Genomic DNA, 13,186 nt, shown 5'->3' with positions numbered 1-13,186 from the left:
TCTCTCTCTCTCTTTCATTTACTGAGACTCGTAGTAACATGTACTAGGGGTTGTTTTTAATACTTTAAATAATAATAATAAAAACAATAATAATAATAATAATAAATAATAATAATAATAATAATATAACCGTAATTACAAAATTCATATTATGTAATAGTATTTTAAAGAAATACAATAATCTATCCATTTCACTCTTTTAATAAAGGATAACTCCTCTCTCTCTCTCTCTCTCTCTCTCTCTCAGAGGAGTATTCTTTTATGGTACATGCAGGTAATAAGTTTATTATTAATATTTTCCAATAATAATACTATATGTGTAATAATAATAAATGTAATAACAAAATTCATATGTGAGTATTTTAAATACAATAATCTTCCCATTTCACTCTTTTAAATACTGTAAGGACAACTCTCTCTCTCTCTCTCTCTCTCTCTCTCTCTCTCTCTCTCTCTCTCTCTCTCTACTGCAAGTGTTAGAAGTACGTATGTATGTACATACGCATATACATTTAAGAAGGGTACTAATGATGTTTCAGGAATTACTTTGAAATTATATTGATGCAGTCTCTAAGAGTTAATACATTAATATGATGATATTTAAGGTAAATTTGATGTAGGATGTTACATAAGGTTTACATTTGGTCTCACTCTCTCTCTCTCTCTTCTCTCTCTCTCTCTCTCTCTCTCTCTCTCTCTCTCTCTCTCTCTCTCTCTCTCAGCAAAAGAATTGATATAAAGACAAACATAATTGTTCAGTCCTCTCTTTCTCCCTTCTCTGGAATAGATATGTGTATTTATGGGATGGGAAATAAGTGTTGCCTATAGAAGTTCCTTCCATCTATTTGATATCGTAAGGGGAGTTATTCTCTCTCTCTCTCTCTCTCTCTCTCTCTCTCTCATCTCTCCTCTCTCTCTCTCTCTCTCTCTCTCTCTCTCTCTCTCTCTCTCTCTCTCTGTTAATGGCTGTTTATATATTTCTAAAGGTAAAATGTTTAAGATGACTTTAGAATGATATTAATAATACCAATTCAATGGTATCTTTGATGTAGGATGATACTTAAAGTATACATTTGTTGAACTTTCAAGATAGGGAGATATGGGCATTTTTAGAGGGGAGAGGAGTTCTAACTATTCGGGGGGTTGTGCTATTTGCGGGGGTCCCTGGTACACATGCCCCGCGAATACGGGGGAACACTGTATTTGTAAAAATTACACAATACAACTATATTTATTATAATGATGACATAAATAAAGGTTGTTTTGCCTGTAGAATCCAATTACAGTACAGTGGACCCCCTGTATTCGTGTTCTCCAGATTCGCAGACTCACACATTCGTGGATTCCTCTCGGGAACGTTTCCCCACATTATTCGTGGAAAATTCGCATATTCGCAGTATTTTTCTATGAGAAATATCCAGAAATTCCTGGGTTTTATTTATCAATTTCATCATAAAATACACTTTTTGTGATAAAACTATTAAAAAACCAAGTATAAACATTTTTAGTGGATTTTTCTTGAGTTTTAACTAACAAAATAGGAGGTTTTAAGCGTTCCAACTATTCGTGGTTTATAACTATTCACGGGGAGGTTTGGTACGCAACCCCAGCGAATACTGTGGGACCACTGTATTACTATTATCATATTGTTACTATATTACAGAATATAAACATCGTCTTGCAAATCATTTGTATCTGATATCGTTTACATTCTCAAAATCTCGCCTGATCAATACCGATATCTTCATTGCCATTATTTGTTAAAAGAGATATAATTCAGACACCTTTTCTCATAAATTAACGAAGTTTGGTTAAAAACGTGCACATATTACTTCATTGTATAAGCATTAGGTGCCATTTCTTCAGTTCCAAAATCACTTTCACCTGGTCGGTATTAGTTTTATTGAGCCTCGGCTATAACATCCAGCTTTACTAGTATTCTTTCTTGAGATCGCCATTGCATGAGGGATGAACAAAAATGTATTTATTTTTACTTATGGAAGCACCATTGAGAATCAACAGGGTTTAACAACTTAACAATTTTAACGGAGCTCTTAATGAGGTAGCCAGACTTCTGAGTTGCTGCTCTGCAAGAAGGATCTCTTGCACAAAAGAGATACTGGACAGACTTGACACGTGAAAGATACAGATCCTACCAACTGATGGTACCTCTTCACATGAAGATGGTGAAGAAGGTTGTGTAAAGTGGAATCTCTCTCAGCAGAAGACCCGGGAACCACTCTGGGGGCCACAAAGGAGCTATTTGGGTTATCCTGAGATTTTTGGAACCTATTACTCTGTTCAGGTCATGACAGATCAAGCAGAGCAGAGAAAAGGCATAAACTTCCAGGTTGTCCCAAGCATGCGGAAAGGAGTCCTCTGATCCAGCGAACGGATCTGGGACCACAGAAAAGTAGATCTCTAGCTTTCTGCTGAACCTTGTAGCAAAGAGGTCCAACATGGGTCTTCCCCAAGTAGACAGAGATGATAGGATAACCCCAGGGGATGTCCAAAGAGGTCTAACATGGGTCTTCCCCAAGTAGACAGAGATGATAGGATAAACTCTGGGGATCTCCTATGATAGATACCTGCTAAGTACCCTATTGTTAACTTGTGCCCTATCAAAGGAATTTGCACTGTAGACAGAGCTGTCCTAACACTCCCAAAGGATTGCACATCGCCAACAGAGGAGACTTCCTATTAGAAGATCCTCTTAAGTTCAGTATGCTGCTCAACAGAGATGTGCTATGATGATACGACACAAAATCCCCTTTTGGTAATTTATTGAAGTTTAGCCCTGGGGATCTTATTATTAACAAAGGGAAAATTATCACAGTAGATAGAAAAGCTGAAAATAGAAATGGAGACTCAACCATTACAGGCAGTCCCTGGTTATGGAGACTCAACCATTACAGGCAGTCCCTGGTTATGGAGGACTCAACCATTACAGGCAGTCCCTGGTTATGGAGACTCAACCATTACAGGCAGTCCCTGGTTATGGAGACTCAACCATTACAGGCAGTCCCTGTTATGGAGACTCAACCATTACAGGCAGTCCCTGGTTATCGGCGGGGGTTCCGTTCCGAAAGGGGTGCCAATAAGCAAAAACTCCCATTAATCGAACCTTGGCGATTTATGGCGCTGTCGACCGGTTATTGGCGCCATAAGCACCATTATGGCGCCATTAATCGCCAATTTTATGGCACCAGACGAGCACCACAAAACCAGATGGCCGGTAACCAAGTCCGCCAATAACTGGGGACTGCCTGTACTTGTGTAAGCAATATAATTACAATTAGTGAAAATTGATGCAAAAGTAACACTTACAGAACATACCAAGAGTGCTTTAAATAAAATACAGCCCAATGGCAAGATGAACAGTAAAGCCGGCCTCACACTAGGCATTTTTTTCTCCAGCAGCGAGCCATTGCTGCTGAGAATGAAAAACTGGGAGCTTTTAGCTCGAGATTCTAACTTCCCAACAGAACGGGAAGCAGCCAGCACGAGCCGTGAGCCACAGCGTAGTGTAAACAAACAAGATGGCTGCTGCTGATAGGGAGTACTCTCAGACCTTTGGCTTCTCTTCTCCTGAGCCACTCTCGAACCCACAAACGTTTTTTGTTACTCTTGCATTCACGTAAATTTCAAAGAAATACACCACTGCAGCACATCTTGCAACAGTCCGACAATTTCTGTGCACCATGATGATATCAGATGATCAGTTTTGTTTACTCTTTCCTATGGCTTCTCAAAACCACGAGTTCCTAGTATGACGATACAACACTTTTGCTAGCGAGCTTCAGCTGGATGCTGGCCAAAACCGCGAGCAAGAAATGAATAGTGTGATACCAGCTTAACACTACAACAGGAGTTATGCCCTCAGATGAAAGGTAAGAAAAAATACAACTAGGCACTGCAAAAATTCACCAGTGACTGCATAAATTTTTCAGAATGTAGCAATCACAATTAATACATGAATACGTAAAAATCAATGGTGCCTCACAAAACACAAAAAGAAGGTAATCCTAAAAGAGCAGCTGACTACATCTGCACTCGACCAAGTCACACAAGATTATGAGAGCCTACTGGAAGACAGAGTGAGGTCTTGCCAAGCGCAAGAGTTCCTTGTCTTTCAGGTACTGTTGTACAACTGGAGCCATTTACACCGAATAAAACTAATTATGATTATTAGGTTTATAATGCATTTATTACATTTAATTTCTATTTAATTTTACCAAAAGCTAACATGCTTTATATTTTTTATATATCTTTCTACATTGATTATTTTAGATCTTTTTCAATATCCTACAAAAACATGCATTTATTTAATTTCAATTAACACTATAAAAAATTGACATACCTTCAACCCATCTGGACAGAGACAAGAATATGCGCTATTTGGTCGTCCCAAGCAAAGATGAGAACACACTGGAGACTTTCGTTCTCTGAAAGATAAATGTAAGATGTTGTGTGTGATTAATTGAAAAATGCATAAATATCCATGGCAACCCACTGAACACCCATGTAATAATGAAGTGCAGATGAATGGATGGTTATAAAATCAGCATGGTTTACAATGAAGTTCACTGGACAAAAATCATGAAAAAATTTATTGACAAATGCTACATGGGTCCAATAAGGTAGGACTGCATCTTAAGTCATAAATGAGTAGACAGTTGGGATACAATGGGAGGAGAAGAACCCCTTCAAAGACTATAAAAATTGAGGATGTATCTTTTTTTCTTTTTTTTTGCCATCTAGGTCTTTTAGGATGCCAAAATTTATCTTTAAGGATAGCAGATACACATACACAGTTGACCCCCGGTATTCACAGGGATGTGTACCACAAGCCCCTGCCCCCAAAATAGCTAAAATCTGCAAATACTAGGAGCCCTTCTAAAAATGCTTATAACTGCACATTTTGATAGTTCAAACACTGAAAAAAAAACCCTCTAAAAAGACTTATACCTGGTTATCGGCAGGGGTTCCATTACGACGGCTTGAAGATAACTGAAAATCAGTGATAATTGGGTTTTGGCACCGATAACTGGTTAATGGCACCTCCGTTAGGTATGGACCAGCAACAGTACTCTAATTATCGGTGCCAATGACCACAAATCAGCACATTTCGGCGCTAGACAAGTGCCCTAAAACTGGATTCCCAATAACCAGGAATTGCCTTCATTTAAATAGTTTTATCAGAAAAAAATTGCATTTTATTACAAAAATTATATGAAAATATAGTAATTAGTGAATATTTCTCTATAAAAAATATTGCGAATCGGTGAATTTTCCACAAATAATGTCTATATATGTTCCAAAGAAAAATCAACAAATAAGCGAGTCAACGAATAGGCAACGGTTGACTGTACTGCCTAGTTTCCCTCATTTGTTTTGGGCATCTTTCTCCCACTAATGCCCCTTTGGCCACACCTGTATCATTTTTGTTGCTTTACTTTTTTTTCTCTTAATTCACCCAAACTGAAGGTCTTAAAACCTTTCCTCGGTTCTCATATATTCACTAAACATTTGTTGACTAATCACATTTCTATATGTCCACATATAACCTTTTTTTCATCTATTAATAATCTATACCACTAAATTGCTTTATTCTTCTCTTTTAGAGTTGCAGTTTTGCTTGGTCTCCTATACAGTACACTAAATTCTATCATTACAATTCCCTGCTCTGATAACTAGGTCATTCGTTTCTTTACTTTTTTCTTTTATTGATCACCAACACTTTGGCACTTCCCAATCATTGTTGTTCTTCCCATTCCAAAAACCTTACTTTCCACAGGTTTTCACCGGTACTAGTAAGCACGATAAGGGTGATGAAAATTACAAAAATGAGTGGCTTGCCCACAATAGCAATTGAGGCACACTAACAATCTAAAAACTTCTGAAAAGTAAAGATTTCATGATCTGGGTCAGGAACTACTTTGTCATATAATCACCCAAGCTTAACTTTATACTGAAGAACAAACTGACATTTTAATAAAAAAAGTTTAACAAACAATTGAGGAAAATTTTGTATTCAATATCATACTTACCCACAAGCATTTGAACCTTGCTGAGACCAATGGCTAAACACTTTGAGGTCAACCAACCCCTTCCTGGTGAAGTTTGAAATTGGGGATACTCCAATTCCTAATTCTTTGTCTGCCTGAAGAACCTGATGTACTGTCCAATCATCCCAGAATATTAAAGATTTATAAACTCCCAATGCAAATGGTTGCATAACTTTTTCCTGACAAAAGAAATGAAAAACAGTCAAAAATGGCAAGTAAAACTCAGTAAAAAAAAAATGGCATGTAAAACCATTACATATTTTAATATCACACTATCAAAATTACATATTAGCAAAATGAAGAGCAAGAAATTTTTAATTGAAATTAGTGTAAAATCCAAAAGACAGTTTTATCTATGTTTACATTACAAAAATGCATGATCTTGCTGCTATCAAATAGTATATGCTTTTCAACAGCAACACATCTAACACAGTGTCTACAAAAATTACCAAGGTAGGTGAACTGTTCTCTAAAACTTACACTGTTGACAATAATTTTCTTCATGTTTTTTCCATCCAGATCAGCAGATGCTATGTAATCTAATTTGGCATCAGCAAAGAAAATACGATCAGTCTCAAAGTCGATAGTAATTCCATTGGGCCACCCTACAATACTTGCTCCAAACAAAACCTGTGGAGAAATGTATGCAGCTTTAATAAAATCATAATGACAAATGACTTCAATACACTCTCTGAAGAAATCTCGTCTTTGGCTTACATCCAAAAGCATAAAGATAAAATAATGTACACACCTACTTACTTCAACATTGTGTTCAGATAGTTTGAAAAGCCTGGCTATTACACCAAAGCAGGCAAAAAAAGGCAAAAAAAAAAAAATAAGTAGAAATAGCTTTATTAAAGAAAATGGAAAAAATGTTATTGTTATAATACAATTAAGTTTGTTCATACTTACCTGGCAGATATATATAGCTGTATTTCTGAAGTCCGACAGAATTTCAAAATTCGCGGCACACGTAGTGGGGCGGTCAGTGGTAGTACCCATTCCCGCCGCTGGGAGGCGGATATCAGGAACCATTCCCATTTTCTATTCATATTTATTCATGGCCCTTGTCTCCTGAGGGGAGGAGGGTGGGCACTCTAATTATATATATCTGCCAGGAGGTAAGTATGAACAAACTTAATTGTATTATAACAATAACATTTTGTTCATGAAACTTACCTGTCAGATATATATATAGCTGAATCACACCTTCGGATGGTGGGTAGAGACAGACTAGGATTTTTTATTTGGAAATTTAAATTAAAATAAAAGATTAACTTATTGGTTCCTTACCTGATAGCAAAGTAGACTATGTGATTACTGTCACCTAAAGCCTGCTTATGCTTTATCAGAGTTGCCAGTCAGGATTTTGACTGTAGTGCGGTGCTCTCTGGATGCTCTGTCAACGGGGACGTGACCACAATGCGACAAGACCATCCAGCCAAACATATGGCAGTAACACAGCAACCGACCACCACCTGACCAACTAACCAAAAAACCCCACCCCCTGATATAAACACTATGGAATGGGAGATTTTCACAGAGAAATCTCACCATCAACAAAAACACAATAAACTAACCTAACTAAGCTAAGGGATAGGGAGAGAGCTACTTCAGCCCCCAAAACTGGTGGTCTGCCGAAATGTAAGGTCCCAAAGAACTACAGTTCTCGTAAATCGTTCTCACATCCCGGAGGTAATGTGAGGCGAATACGGAATTGCTCCTCCAGAAGTGCTATCAAGAATATCTCTGATAGACATGTTCCTTTGGAAGGCAGAGAGGTAGCTACGGCTCTGACCTCGTGAGCTTTCACTTTAAAGAGGCTCATATCAGTCTTCTGGCAAGATGAATGAGCCTCTTTAATGACGTCCCTCAAGAAGAAGCAACAGCATTCTTCGACAACGGCAAATCTGGTCTCCTTCACCCGAGCACCAGAGATTACCTGAGGGACCTCTTATCTCTCTAGTCCTATTCACATAGAACTTGAGAGCCCTGACAGGGCACAGGGCTCTCTCTGGTTCTTGACCCACGAGACTCGATATTCCTTTTATTTCAAAGCTCTTTGGCCAAGGATTAGACGGGTTTCTCGTTCTTAGCCAGAAAGAAGGGTTCAACGAGCAGACAGCGTTGTCTCCCCTTGAAACCCACTAGGCTACTGAACGCTTGGATTTCACTAACTCTCTTCGCCGTCGCCAGAGAAGCTAGAAAAGCGTTTTTTCTCGTTAAGTCCCCTTAGAGAAGCTTCATGGAGAGCTCAAAGGGACTTAGCATCAGATGTTTCAACACCACATCTAAATTCCATGAGGGCGGTCTTGCTGTGGAATTTTGGTGGTTTCGAACGACCTTAAGAGATCGTGCAGATCCTTATTGTCGGAGAGGTCCATTCCTCTGTGGCGAAAAACGGCAGACAACATACTCCTATAACCCTTGATTGTAGGAACTGCCAATTTTTTTGCACATTTCTTAGATAGAGTAAGAAATCTGCTATCTGAATTCACAGAGTTCGTAGAAGAGGAAATTCCCTTCCTTCTTGCACCATGCCCTGAAGGAGGACCACTTAAGACTGGTAGGACAGCTCTTGAAGAGGCTCGTTCGAGCATTAGCGATTGCTCTCGCAGCTGCCTTTGAAAAGCCTCTCGCTCTGGCCAACTTTCGATAGTCTGAACGCAGTCAGGGCCAGAGCGGAGAGGTTTTTGGTGAAACCTTTTGAAGTGAGGCTGTCTGAGTAGATCTCTCCTCCAGGGCAACGTTCTTGGGAAGTCCACAAGGAACGTCATGACCTCTGTGAACCATCTCTTGCTGGCCACATTGGAGCAATCAGAGTCAACCTTGTCCCTTCTGACGCTGCGAACTTCCTCATTACGTCCCCATGATCTTGAATGGGGAAAGGCGTAAAGATCCAGGTCTGTCCAGTTCCAGAGCAACGCGTCCACTGCAATTGCCCCTGGGTCCAGAACCGGGGAGCAATACAGAGGAAGCCTCTTCGTCCTTGATGTAGCGAACAGTCTACTAGAGGACGTCCCCACAATCTCCATAACTGTTGACAGACTTCTGGTGCAAGTCCATTCTGTTGGTAGAATCTGATTTCTGCGGCTGAGAAGGTCCGCCCTGACATTCTGAACCCCTGCCACGAATCTTGTCAGGATCTTGATGCGCCTTGCGTCTGCCCATAGCAGAACTTCCTTCGCCAGGAGAAAAAGGGATCTGGAGCGAGTCCCTCCCTGATTCTTTAGATACGCAAGGGCTGTGGTACTGTCCGAGTTGACTTGAACAACCTTGCTTGACAGTCTTTCTTCGAAGAACTGCAGCGACGGAATATCGCTGCCAGTTCCTTTACTTGATGTGCCAGGCTACCTGTTCCCCTCTCCAGGAGCCTGACACTTCTTCCCCCCCTAGTGTTGCTCCCCAACCGGAGGAAAATGGAAGCGTCTGAGAACAACACTAGGTCGGGGCTCGAAGATTTAAGGAGAGGCCCTCTCGTACTTCTGAGGGTCGAGCCACCATCTTAAGTGTACTTTTACTTCGTTGGAGATCCTTAGGATCGCATTCAGGTCCTCTTTCGACGTCCATTCTTCCGCAAGGAAGAATTGAAGAGGCCTGAGGTGCAGTCTTCCCAACGAGACAAACTTTTCTAGCGAGGAAATGGTGCCCAGCAGACTCATCCACTCCCTCACCGAACAAGCTTCTCTCTCTAGGAAGGCTGCGACTTTCTCTAACCCCAGTCGCTGACGTTCCTGGGATGAAACGCCCGAAAAGCCACTGAATCCATCTGAATCCCCAGATACACGATGGACTGTGTCGGGGTCAGATGCGACTTTTTCGGTGTTGACCCAAAAGACCCAGAGACTTTGCTAGGGCTAGCGTAAACTGAAGGTCCTTCAGACACTTCTGCCTCGACGACGCTCTGATCAGCCAATCGTCGAGGTAGAGGGATATCCTGATTCCTGACGAATGGAGCCACTTCGCTACATTCCTCATATCATTGTGAAAACCATCGGGGCCGTGCTGAGACCGAAACAAGGGCTCTGAACTGCCAAACCCTGTTGTCCAAGACGAATCTCAGGTACTTCCTTGAAAGAGGGTTGGACTGGGACGTAGAAGTACGCGTCCTGCAGGTCTAGAGACACCATCCAGTCGCCAGGTCTCAATGCTCCCAGCACCGACTGAGGTGTCTCCATTTTGAACTTTATCTTTTCTACAAAAAGATTGAGCCTGCTCACATCCAGACCGGGTTCGCCAACCTGACGACTGCTTCGGCACTAGGTAAATCCTGTTGTAGAAGCCCGGTGACTCTGGGTCCAAGACTTGTTCCACCGCTCTTTTTTCAGACCATCTGGTCTAAGAGATCGAAAAGAACACTTTTCTTCTCTCCCTGATAGATGGAGAAGAGGTCTCTGGGAGTTGATGTCAAAGGAGGAGGATGTAGAAAGGGGATCTTGTACCCCCGTTCTACTATCTTGAGGGTCCAAGGATCCGCCCCTCTCTGCCTCCAAGCCTCCGCAAAGAATTCCAGTCTGGCCCCGACTGGTGTCTGAAGGACGAGATCTTCATTTGCTGTTTTTTTAGGTTTGAATGAAGCTCTTCCTCTCGAAAACCCTCTCCCTCGAGGAGCTGCTCTCGAGGGGGTGCCCCGCGAAAGGGTTTTGACTTTCTTCGGGGGTTTGCTGAATGTCGAAGTGGAAGGAACAGCTGGACTCTGAAGACTGAACCAGAGGTCCTGGGTCGCCCTTTTCTTGCAAACTCTGTGCAAGATCCTTTACCATAGCCTGGGGGAAGAGATGGTCCGAAAGAGGCGCAAAGAGCAATTCCGCTTTCTGAGCGGGAGATACCGACTTAGCAGCAAAATTGCACAGCAGTGCTCTTTTCTTCAGGAAGGCAGTTCCAAAATTCGAAACTAGCTCCTCCGAACCATCCCTGACGGCCTTGTCCATACATGACAACACGCTGGACAGCTCCCCCAGACTGAGAGAATCAGGACTCCTAGACTGAAGGTCAAAACTCCCAGACACCAATCTAGGAAATTAACACGTTAAGGGTACGAAGTAGTCGGCCCTTCAATGGTGGTCAGTCTCCACCGGAGTCCAGGACACCTTAGCAGACGCTAAGAGAGACCTCCTCTGGGCGTCCACTAAACTGGAGAAGTCACCCAAAGCGGACGAAGGGACCTTTATTCCCACATCCTCCTTGGTCTCATACCAAACTCCTCCTTTCCCGGCGAGTCTAGAGGGTGGATGGGCGAAAGTGGTCTTGCCCTGATCCTTCCTTCTGGACATAAAGTCCTTGAAGTTTCTTAAACGCCCTCTTGGTCGACAGCGATGTCTTCATTTCGACGAATTCAGGGGTCTTCACGGTCTTGGAAGACGAAAGTTGAGAGGGAGGAGACTAGGGGCTGTCGCTGGCACTTCTCCCCGAAGGCTGAACGTAACAGCCTAACAAGAACCTTGTAGTCCGAGACAGCTGAAGCTACCGGCTGTTCTTCTTCTACGGAACTCCCTGGACTACTAAGTTCCCCTTCCTCCCTAAGAGGAACTGGAGAACGCCCATCAGGAGAGGGAGTACGTCCCGCAGTCTCAATCCTGAACAAAGACTTCCGTTGGTTGGAAGTATCCGCTACAGGTACGGAAGCGGCCTTACGTTGATCTTTAGAGGTACGGACATCTTGCGAAAGAGGAGCGTCCTTAGAAGCCACGTGAACTGTCTTAACAGAAACGTCCCTACGAAAGGAAGCGCCGAGCTTCCTGACGAGCAGGCGCCAAAAGCGTCCTGCTTAGCCAAGCGAGCGTCCTGCTTTGCAGTCTCAAAAGCGTCCTGCTTCGCTCGAAAAGCGTCCTGCTTCACACGGCGAGCGTCCTGCGGAGCGTCCTCAAAGGCGTCCTGCCTATAACTAGAAGCGTCCTGCTTCGCGCGCCGAGCGTCCTGCCGAGCGTCCTTAAAAGTGTCTTGAAGAGAGCTCAAAGCGTCCTGTCTAGAACGCCGAGCGTCCTGCCGAGCGTCCTCAACCGCTACCTGCCGAGAGCGCAAAGCGTCCTGCTTCGAACGCCGAGCGTCTTGACGAGCGTCCTCTCCTGAGAGAGTAAAAGATCTGCTAGGAGAACGAGAACGTTGACGATCCGGAGGCGGAGAGAGAGACGAGCGAGCCGAGAGAGAATGAGGCCGCTTCGTCCTCTTGACGGGCAGCCGAACGTCCTTCCTACGCTTAGGCTCGACTGCTGCTGGGCAAGTCCTCTGAGCCATCAGCGACGTAATCTGGTCCTGAAGGGACACAAGGATATCCTTCGTAGGTGACGAAGGAGCAAAAGAAGGGGCAGGACTGAGACTGCGAGAAGCGAGGGGCGAGGGGACGAGCCTCCTTCCTTCTAGCAGGTACAGCTATCTGCCTCTCAGGTGAACACGCCTGTGCGTGGAAACGAACGTCCTCATCGGTAGAAAACCCTCCTCTCTCTGCGGAGGAAAGGCGTCATAAGCGTCCTCTGACAAAGAGGAGACATAGGACGTGAAGCGTCCTCAAAGCGAAAAGTCCTTTTCAACGGACGCGAGTCTCTCCGAGCGCTCCACCCCTTGCGCGGGGAGGACGCTTCGGAGGACGAAAAGCAATCTTTCAGGATACGCGCTCGTGCGCGCTCCTTGGCAGCCTGGGATTTAGCAACAAGGCCTGCCGAAGGGACGCCAGATCGGTGGGGAGCCCCCGTAACCCTCTTGCGGCTTTCGACATACCCACTCCCTGAGTCCTGGGAGTCCGATAGAGGTCTAGGCCTAGAGGCATTATGGGGCCGATCTGACGCCCCCTCCACAACACTAGGGGCACTAAACACAAACTTTCACAGGGCCGGTTTCTAGGGCCAATACTTTAGATTCGAGAGCACGAATAGACTCTAGAATCAGAGAAAGGGTGTTACCTTCTCCAGACACAGCACTGGGGCCCGAAGGCAACAAAACAGGATTAGGTTGGGCAAAATCTACTGGTGTTAGAGGAGGAGAAATGTTACTATCCTTACCTTTAGTAGAGCTGCCCTTGGAGAAGACCTCCTGACTCTATCGCGCTCCAATTTACGCCGATAGGTCTCATACTCCTCCATTTATCATCATCCAAATCCTTACATTCATTGCACCGATCATCA

At 43.4% G+C, this 13,186-nt stretch overlaps 1 protein-coding gene across 1 annotated transcript in view; it reads right to left on the bottom strand.

The window, feature by feature from the left end:
- The window catches only part of LOC135205406 (sortilin-related receptor-like), a 292,014-nt gene that overhangs the window by 98,355 nt on the left and 180,473 nt on the right, over window positions 1-13,186 (bottom strand). Inside the window, 3 exon segments of the mRNA XM_064235930.1 lie at window positions 4,361-4,445; window positions 6,051-6,247; window positions 6,549-6,698. Coding sequence (XP_064092000.1) covers window positions 4,361-4,445; window positions 6,051-6,247; window positions 6,549-6,698 — 432 coding nt within the window.

The sequence above is a fragment of the Macrobrachium nipponense genome, chromosome 11, assembly GCF_015104395.2.
Source record: "Macrobrachium nipponense isolate FS-2020 chromosome 11, ASM1510439v2, whole genome shotgun sequence".
Lineage (NCBI taxonomy): Eukaryota > Metazoa > Arthropoda > Malacostraca > Decapoda > Palaemonidae > Macrobrachium > Macrobrachium nipponense.
This window is presented reverse-complemented; position numbering and strand designations above follow the sequence as displayed.